The sequence below is a fragment of the Pundamilia nyererei genome, unplaced genomic scaffold, assembly GCF_000239375.1.
Source record: "Pundamilia nyererei isolate P.nyererei 1_Seehausen unplaced genomic scaffold, PunNye1.0 scaffold00043, whole genome shotgun sequence".
NCBI lineage: Eukaryota > Metazoa > Chordata > Actinopteri > Cichliformes > Cichlidae > Pundamilia > Pundamilia nyererei.
The window spans coordinates 3,172,470-3,182,019 of NW_005187444.1; the positions used below are offsets into that span (position 1 = coordinate 3,172,470).

At 39.0% G+C, this 9,550-nt stretch overlaps 1 protein-coding gene across 4 annotated transcripts in view; it reads right to left on the reverse strand.

Annotated features, from left to right (window-relative positions):
* The window catches only part of kif21a (kinesin family member 21A), a 56,254-nt gene that overhangs the window by 12,655 nt on the left and 34,049 nt on the right, over positions 1-9,550 (reverse strand). The window contains exons 16-27 of one of the 4 annotated variants that reach the window (XM_005731535.2): positions 9,337-9,444; positions 9,166-9,234; positions 8,876-9,021; positions 7,953-8,097; positions 7,410-7,604; positions 6,554-6,655; positions 5,520-5,685; positions 4,857-4,877; positions 4,069-4,126; positions 3,669-3,723; positions 3,382-3,581; positions 2,630-2,743 (exon numbers count right to left, since the gene is read on the reverse strand). In XM_005731535.2, the coding sequence (XP_005731592.1) occupies positions 2,630-2,743; positions 3,382-3,581; positions 3,669-3,723; positions 4,069-4,126; positions 4,857-4,877; positions 5,520-5,685; positions 6,554-6,655; positions 7,410-7,604; positions 7,953-8,097; positions 8,876-9,021; positions 9,166-9,234; positions 9,337-9,444 (1,379 nt within the window). Of the gene's footprint in view, positions 1-2,629; positions 2,756-3,381; positions 3,582-3,668; positions 3,724-4,068; positions 4,127-4,856; positions 4,878-5,519; positions 5,686-6,553; positions 6,656-7,409; positions 7,605-7,952; positions 8,098-8,875; positions 9,022-9,165; positions 9,235-9,336; positions 9,445-9,550 lie in introns of all 4 variants that reach the window. The other 3 variants (XM_013910425.1, XM_013910426.1, XM_005731537.2) reach the window with 3 other exon arrangements.

Below are 9,550 nucleotides of genomic sequence, written 5' to 3' on the forward strand. Positions count from 1 at the left end.
CATACAGGCTCCACTTTACAATGGTACAATATGCTTTTATAAACTTTGAATGTCTGACATTGTCTTTTATTATATTTATGTACAAAATCCACATGTATTAACCAAAACATCATTGCAGTTACTTGGGACAGAGTAAGCATTTGGCCAGCATTTAACAAAATAACATTTCAGAAAGCCCATCTGATCCTGCACAACATTTGCAGTATGCCTTAGGTAACCTGTCATACGACTTAAGTGGCTATTGAGAAAAGCAGTAGGGGAGAGACAGGAAATGGCAGGCAGCTCTTCAGGTTTCTGAAGGTAGGCAGAATCACTTCCAATTAAGCTACTGCATAATTAAACTGTGGACTAAGCTGTTAAAACACTGCTGGCAGGAGTGTGGCAGGACTGCATGAAGAGAGCAGATGCACATGCTGCATTTATGTCATCGAAGCCACCAGCAGGATGGTTTTGGCAGTAAGGCGTTGTCACTTGTTCACACTCATCTGAAGCTAATAAGGATTACTGAAATGTTTGCTGCTCAGTCTGGTGTCTTAAGATTACCAGTTGGTTGACAGTGTAAGCAACTATCATTCTGTCAACAAATCATCATGCCATTAAAGTTCCTGTTTTAGAGCAACAATTTATTCTCTTTTTACACAAAAAGCCTGGCAGACTTCAGGCATTTATTATCCTTGTTTCACTGAAAACCTTATTTATATGCAGTCCTAAATCCCCCAGTTCAACAGGTTTTACCATCTTCCCAGCATACGCAACACTTTTCCCCCCAAATCCATCTTTAATGAGGTCAAATTAGAGCTCTGGGAGAAAAATCTGAACACTGTAATTTTTGGAATATATTTAAAGAAAAATGATTCATCTTGTGTCAAAACAGCTTTTAATGACTGCTTAAATCTAACAATAGCTGAGCATGTGTGTGACTAGACTGCACACCAGAAAGAAATTGGTGGATGGTGGATGAAAAAAAGAAGAAGAGAAAAATGAAGAGACTCATTTTAACAAAAATGTCATGTTTAGCCTGAGGGTAGAGTAAATGCCATGCTGTAGCCTAGAGAGTTTATCCTGTTGGGTGTCCTTGCCTAATGGTCAAAACACAAACAATTTAAATGCAGCAACCCAGGATGCTTCCCATACAAGGCGGCTTGTTGCTGGCATTTTCCTGCCATGTCATAAAAACACATACATAAACTTGTAAAAGACCACAAACAATTTAATATTTGTACATGTATATTTTTATCTCTCTCTTCTTCATTTCCACCTTATCCTCATCACCTCAAGCGTCACCTCCTGAAATGATGATATCATTTCAGGAGGGCTCTAATAAACAAAAATGTGCATAAACATGTTTAATTATTTTGAATATTGTCACAACTACTTATTGTCAGCAGATTAGACAATAAAGCTAAACCAGAGCCTTGCTGGTTATAAGCTAACATTATTCCAACTAATGTTGGACTCAAATGTTTTTAAAAAATAAAAAAAAAAATAAAAAATCTCACTTTCCCTCTGAGTTTATTCACCAAGTGTCCGAGTCCAACAACGTTACAGCGACTGCAAACAAAGTTTCAGTGACACCAGCTAAGAGTAGCTAAGTGCAACAAAATCCACTAAAACTCAACAACTAACCTCAGTATCGTCATTAGACATCAGTGAGCTTCACCGATTCATAAACTCGTATCAGACTCAGAAGGTTTACAGCCTCCTCCAGATTAAATGGATGTAAACAAGCAGCATACTGATGAGGTAAACGGCAGATTGGCAGTCTACACTCGACGGCCAGCATTGTTTGTCCTTAACCGACCACTGTATCTAGGATTAGGTGCTTAAAATTGGGAAGGGTAAGAATAGAATTCAGTTGACTGCAATCTACTGACATCTAATCATGAGCTTTTATACACTACCTTTAAACAGTAACCCTCAAAACCACTGCAATCAAGACTCTTGGGTATAATTACAGATACTGACATAATGCTCACATGTAATAATTATGATTCCTAAATAGTTAATGCAATTGTTATTTTTCATTACTTTGACAAACCACTTAGATTTAATCTGCAAGTCTGTACTACAAATACATCTTGACCACTTTCACAGCACTAATATTTTTGAAGTTGCTCATATTCTAAAACAGGACGACAGGCAATGAAGAAGAATTCTGAAGATATAATCAAAAACTGCTGTCAGTATTTTTCAGTTGATGCACAGCCAGTTTTATAATAACCCTTCGCTCACTGTTCAATCTTTCTATTTGAATCTTACGCTGGAAAACTTACTGGTGAGATAAAGAAAAGTAAAGAGAGCGATTTCTGAACAGGACATCAGAAGCGAGCGAATCAATTAGCAAGCAAACAATGAATTTGATCCCAAACTATCAAAAATACAGTAATCACCAGCTTTCAACATTAGAGCTCAGAGAAGATACGTGTTATTTAAGTTGGGGAAAAAATTACTTCAAATGAAGCATAGAGCTTGCCATGTGACGGTCATCAAACAAGATGCAGAGCATTATGTAGGTGACACCACATGCTTTTCCAAACCAGGAAACCAGAAGGAGGAGTATTAGTAGGGTCAAAGTGAAGTAGTTTTGTCTTTAAGCTCTGTAGCCAGGATGATGGCATCAAGCTCTTACTGTTTAATGTCCTTGACCTTTGCCCTTTCAGCCGCTGCTTGTGCCTTGTCATAGGTCTTCCTGCGCGAGAGCGGGGAAGGCTCAGGAGCTCGCTTTTCCACGCCTGGCAGATTTCTGGAGCCAGAACTGAATGTTCAGTTTTACCGATTTATCCACAAACAACACAGATAATATAACAAAAAAAAAGATTTTTAAAACAAATGGAAATGAAACCAATACAAAATAATGGCAACAATGACGAGATGAGCATGCAGTACACACAGAAATACAGTTACCTGATGTTACAGTTCCAAAACAGTGATGGTTCTTCGTCAAGCTCATGTTTAACAATGAGTGCAGTGTGTGCTGCACATCCACAAATATAATTCTAACTGTATCATTTTTGATGGATTATTATCAGCTAAGGTTTATTCTTACATAAAGCAACTGGCTCCATTTTAAAGCACTGCTTGTCACGAGACATTTAATGCAGCCTGGTTAGTATTTCTTTTATTAGTGTGCAACTGACCTGGAATGAGGAACGGCAAGGGAGACTTTTGCAGGGCACAGTAATAATCAAGCAATACAAAATATTTGCTCGTCTCTACATGCTTTTCTCAAATAGATTCATCAATTGCTGTAAGGTATAGCAAAATGTGAAGGTGCTTGTAAACAATATATAACTAAATAAAGCAAAGAAGCGCAGCAACAACATGCAGAAAAAAGAGAAGGAGGAATTAATCTGTTAGTAAGAGTGCAGGGCCTGAACTTACATGCTGCCCATTTTAGAGGAAAAGCCAGGGGAGAGAGCTGCGTAGTCCCTGACTGAGCCTGACAAGTCCATGTCTCCGCCCGCATCGGGTGTTTCAGCTAACGGCAACATCGGACTAGAAAAGTCGACAGTAGGTGCATCAGGGGCAGAGTCACTGTTAGCGTAGAGCAACTCCATCTGAGTGGTCGTCCTCCTGCGAGCCTGTACAGCACAGATAAGTGAACAATTAAAAATACAGAAATGGTTTTAGGATAAGGCATCAAACATGTGCAACAAACTCTACAATACCTTATTCCTTGTTTTGGTCTCTCCACAAAGTTTCATGAAATCTGTAGCCAGAGTGCTGGAGGAAATACAGACAAGTTTTTTAATGCAAACACTCATTATAGAATGTGCTTGGACTACACTGCTCCTCTCTGCTTTACTGCTTTGCAGTATAATTAAACAATACTTCTCATAATTAACAAGTTAATTATAAGAATAGTATAAACATTAATGTGAACATAAAAGACAAAATGCAATTTCATTAAAAGATACAATAAAACATCAAATGTTAAATGCAATAATATAACAATTCATGAACTACTGAAGCAACTTAACATAAATGTGACAAAATATGCCACAAGATAATATTTTAAATCTACAAATACATTGTTATAGTACTTTTTAAGCACTATAACAGACTTACTTTCCCTCTGCAGAGGGGCTCTGGGCAGATTCGTCACTGCTGCTATCGTCCCCGTTTTCTGTCAGATGAGATCCGTGAACAGAGAATATTAGATGGAGTGATTTAGCTGAGATGACTGGTCAGCTAAAATGGTTCTTAGTAAGTATACTTTACTAGAGACTTAAATAATTTAACTTCTTTATTTTAACCTTTGCAATTTTGATTTCTTTTGTATAACATGTAGAAAAATGAACAGATGAAGCAGATGAGGGGTGATGTCAGCACAGCGCCATGCTGTTTAATTGATAAACCTGGCCCTCGACGAGCTCATTAATACCAGATGGCTCAAAAACAGATGAGGTTCAAAGTCAGAGAGAGGTCATATTGGGAAGATTTTAAAGAGACATGTAAGGGAGCTGATATGAATGTAAAAGAACCAACATGAGATAACAGGGTGGACGAGTGCAAGAAATCATTAGTCTGCTGGTCCTGATGGGTCAGCTGACCTACAAGGTCTAACAGAGCAAAATATCCACGTTATATGGTTCCTGTAGAAGAGTCTGGGGTTAGCAGGTGCTAAAACATGGAGGCTGTAGCACATGTGAGCTGCAAGGAGGAGGGGGAGGACAGAGGGTAGGAGGAGTGTATCCAGATAAGGAGAGGGGAAAGCTTCAGCCAACACATGGAGGGGAGCCTGGTTGCACTGCACCTCATGCACCTGTTTATGTTATGTTCAGTTAGTTCTCAAAGTGCAAAGGGAAGGAACCATGCATTCATAACCGATTAGAGTCCAATAGGGTTTCACTTACCAGGCGGGATGTTACCTAGCTCTGTAAACACATAAGAAAACAAAAAAAGGGAAAAGAAAAGATGGGGGAACAGAAAAAGGCAACGCACAAATCAAAAACCATCCCCCAAAATTCGAAAAAATAAATAAATAAATGAATAAATCGATAAAAAAAGATATAAAAATAAAATAAAATGCACCAACTGTCAGAGCATCCTACCGAACAGAGGCTGGCAAATTCAATATCAAAACAAAAAGAAGTAATCAGCTTTAATTACAAGCATGTAAATAGAAACAGTATTATACTAATGTCGTATATACTTGTGTACACAGCACCAAAATGTAACCATGGAATTAACTGTCGGTTATACAACAGGGACGCCAGCTTCTATTCGGCAGAAGGCAACAAGCAATATCACCTCAAAAGGCCCAATCATGCAACTGACCAGTTACCCAGTGCACCTCCTGACAGCAAAATCATTTCTAACACGAGTATGAAAGCAACATTTATGCTGCTAAATTTAAACACGTACACTCAGGGAGAGAAATAGATCTAAAACATCCCAGAATTAAATTCTAATCTCAGCTTTGCCTGGCAGTGACACTTTCAGTGGGTGGGCAGGGCCTGGTCCAAACTGGATACGTTTTTATTTTATTGTATCTTTTCATTTTTTTTTTATTCTACCTTGCAAAGCATTCCCCAGCAGCGCGTCCAGCTCTGGGTTAAACTCTGCCTTCTCCTTCAGCATGTGAAAGAGCAGCTGGTTCTGTGTGGCGCTGGTAATTTCAGTCTGCTTCAATCTGCCCTCCATCACCTTCACCTGAGACTCCCTCTGAGCTGCCTGCAGGCCCTGAAGAGGTCAGACCACAGTGTCAGGCCATTTCATCTGCATTTCATTTCATTTTTTGGTTAGAGTTGGAAGTTTCTGAGTTAATGCATAGAACAGATGCTACAACTTAATATCGTGCACATATGCAAATGAGCTTGCATGTCATATTGCTGATACTTGGGCTATATGACTACTGTACAGCAGTGGCAATTTTTATCAGTTATTAATAAAAAAAATTATCCAAGTTGAATTCTGGTTAAATAAAAGATCAACAGTGAAGGAACAACAAACAACAACAACATGAGAGGTTGTCTCAGATCTTTTTCCCTTTCACTCTCCGTCCCTTCCCCCCGTCTTGCAACCATGGGGAGCAGGGCTTTCAGCTGCTCTGCTCCATGACTCTGGAATTGTCTACCTCCTGATTTAAGAAACATCTCTTCCTTCTCTCTCTTTAAGTCCAAACTCAAAACCCACTTGTACAAAATAGCTTATCCCACATAACCTTTCCACTCTCCTATTTTTATTTGTTTATGTCTTATGCTTTTATGATTCTGTAAACTTCTTGCTTTTATGTTGCTTTTATTCTACTGTGTACAGCGACCTTGAGTGTTTTGAAAGGCGCATTTCAAATAAAATGTATTATTATTACAATGATCTTCTCCCCTGGTCGCTTACAACCCACCTACAGTCAACTGGTGTCCTACAGTTTCTGTTACTATACAAATGCATTTCTTTCTACATACAGAGGTTTCTACTATTTTGCACATAAAAGACACGTAAGCTAAATAACATCTATGTATAATCATGTTTGTTGTATGTTATTCATAAGGAGAGGAAATGGTGATGTTTTCACTGAACAGGTGTGATTTCTCTTTCTGAAGGAGGGTACCTTGTTAATTGCCATTGACATGAAGTGATCAAGGAGAAAACGAGCCTCTGTCAGTGTACAAGAACCAATCACAGCAGAGACGTCCACAGAATCACCCTCCTCCTGGGAGAAAGAAAAAGTAACATTTGAAGACCATAGTTAACAGAAATGAAATTTAATTTCCAACCTTGTTAACATGCCCATATGTTGTTTATTATGTGCTACAACGCATATTTTTAGCAAAATAATCAGAGAAAGCCACTTTTTCTCTTGGAACTGGAGTCCACGGTACTTCAGGCACTGCGTTTGTGCTATGAAGTTATTGTTACAGTTTCAGTATTGACTCTCTCATAGTTTTCCTGACAGTAAAAATGTGTATGGGCTCTCCTGAGTTAGAGTGAAACACACTTTATACACCTTAAAAAAGAAGAAATACAAAAGAAGAAACTATTTTAAATCAAAGATATATTCTTTCAAATTTACTCTTCAGTCAGCAAGTGCTAAGAACGCTGAATTTCAGCTGATTGTGACATAATGAAGGTCATTCACGTTCCACAGTCTATCCATTTCTTTTATATAGATGGTATCTGGCGACCTCCCCTCTGCCCAAGTTTTGACACCTCACTATATAATCAACAAAGATGCAATTTGACGACCAGTTTGAACAGTTTCCAGGTTTTTCCCGAGGGTCGTCCTATTAATCTGTATAGGCAGAGATCACCATCACTAACTGCTGATTCACACCCGGTCGTTTTATTCTGGAAGCAGGCCTGAAAACATCTCAGTTCAGGAAAAAAAGGCTTAAAACAAGCTAAACAACCCGTCTGAGGTTTTCAATATCTGGCTGCCAATTTCCAGAATCAGCAGGCTCTCTCACCTTGGTTTCCTCCATCTGCATGATGTTGGCCTGACAATCTGCAATACTGTCATTAATATAATCAATGTTGGCTGTCAATGCTTCCACTTCCTCATTGATGGGAAGAACAGTCTTCTCTGCCTCTGGCCCCTCTCTGAGCAGCCGGTCCTTCTTCCTGAGGACCTTCTCCTTGCGCTTGGTGAGCTCCTCCCTTTGCTGTGTGTTAAAAATGAAACAAATTCTTATATTTTTTCAATCACTGAGTCATTTCTGAATATGGGAAAAGTCACAGACGATGATTAAATTAACCTAAAGCAATGACATGTTCTTTGAAGCTCATTGATAAGGAAACACACAAGGATGCAGAGCAATATTAAATGAAACAACTGTTTTTGCTGCATTACGCTTAACAACAGCCACAAGGTCATAGATTTTAAAATTTCCCTACTGAAGATAAAAGAACAATTTAATGTCTTCCAGGCGTCTAGCAAGATATCTTTTAGGTCTTTCTCCTGATCTGCTAACATTCAAAATCTATACAACTGTCCTGCTTTAGGTTTTTACCTTGAGAAGGCGGTTCATGTCGGTTTCCATGTTAGAGATGGTCATCCTCTGCATGATGACATCAGAGATACGCCGCTCCAGGGACTGCCATTTGTTGCGAGCCATTCTGGTGCTGTAAACACTTCCTGTGCGCCTGTAAGAAGACCTGTACATGCAGCATCACTCATCAGTAAACTGTCCGATTAATACAGCCACTTATTTAACACCTAAATGTACAAATCCAGGGAGAATGTAGAAAGTGATTAAGAAACCCTCCATCGACAACAACTCAAATGTTCACATTGTGTGCATTTTAAAGTGGATTTGGACTTTTAGCTTAACATAATTTAGGATTAGTGAAGTGTTTCAACTATTTATCCTTTTAGGATATTTAATTAGTACACATTTAAGAATTTATCAAATATATAGATTTTTTTATTCATTCTGACAGCTAAAAGTTTTACATAATAGCCATCCGTGTGTTAATACTTTAAACTACTAACCGTATGTTTTACCTAATAACATTCATCTGTTTATCTTTCATTTCATGCGGTCAGCTTATACTTGTAACCGTTTATCCATACTTTTATCCACCAATTCAACTCTAAAGCTATACTGTTAATAAGAATTTCAACTGCTAGCCACAGTTTTGCCTAGATCTTTGGGCAGCACGGTCGTGCCATCCAGGGACATTTTTGAAGTTTAAAGTCTTGTTTAGATTAGATGATCTTTCCCTGCAGCAATCTCCTGGGGTACTAATCACAGATGCAAATAACTGAAGAAGAGATTTAGGTTTCATTTTATGAAATGAGGCAGGTAGGGTGTTCACTGTTTCCTGAAAATGTCTGCAATGTCTACATCTCAGAGCCTTCCTTCCAGCCGGCCTCTTTAAAAAAGTAAAAAATTATGCACTCAAGCAAACATTTGCGTGCACACAGACTCACCAGGTGCCATTGGGAGCACTGTTGCTGGAGGAGTACATGCGTCCAGAGGGGGGTCTGTGTGAGGAGTCCTGGACTGGTTCTGGAAGATTGACCTTTCGGATCACCTTACCCGAGGTAGGCCTGACCTGCCTCCTCAGAGCTGTCACCTGACACACAGAGCTTACTTGTCACACCAAAAAATGTGTAAACACAACATATACCGGACATATGCTTGCATCTACAGTCTCACAAGTACAATTAAAAAAGTTCAATCTGCTTCCTCTGTCAGAAATATTTTTGATGCCTCTCACCTCCTCAGTCTTCCTCCTCAGAATAAGCTCCTGCTGTCTTTTCTGAGCTTCCAATAACTTCAGCTGATGCTGAGGAGGAAACATGAATATAGTATCATCAAAGAAAGTAATGAAACTCGTGGCACAGACCGTGATATAACTGCAGAAGTTTATAAACTGACTGTTACTAACCTCCTGCTTGCGCTGGTCCTTCTTCAAAGAAGCTATTTCTCGGTTTCTGCGAGACTCGTTCATCCTGTTCTTCTCCTGTTGCTCCTTCATCTGCTTCATAAGACGGACCTGGATAGATCATATTAAACAATATTGGGCTTAGTAACAGCACACATGTAAACTAGAGAGCCCGCATCTCCAGTTTACATGAGTGTCATATCTGGTACAGTTATAT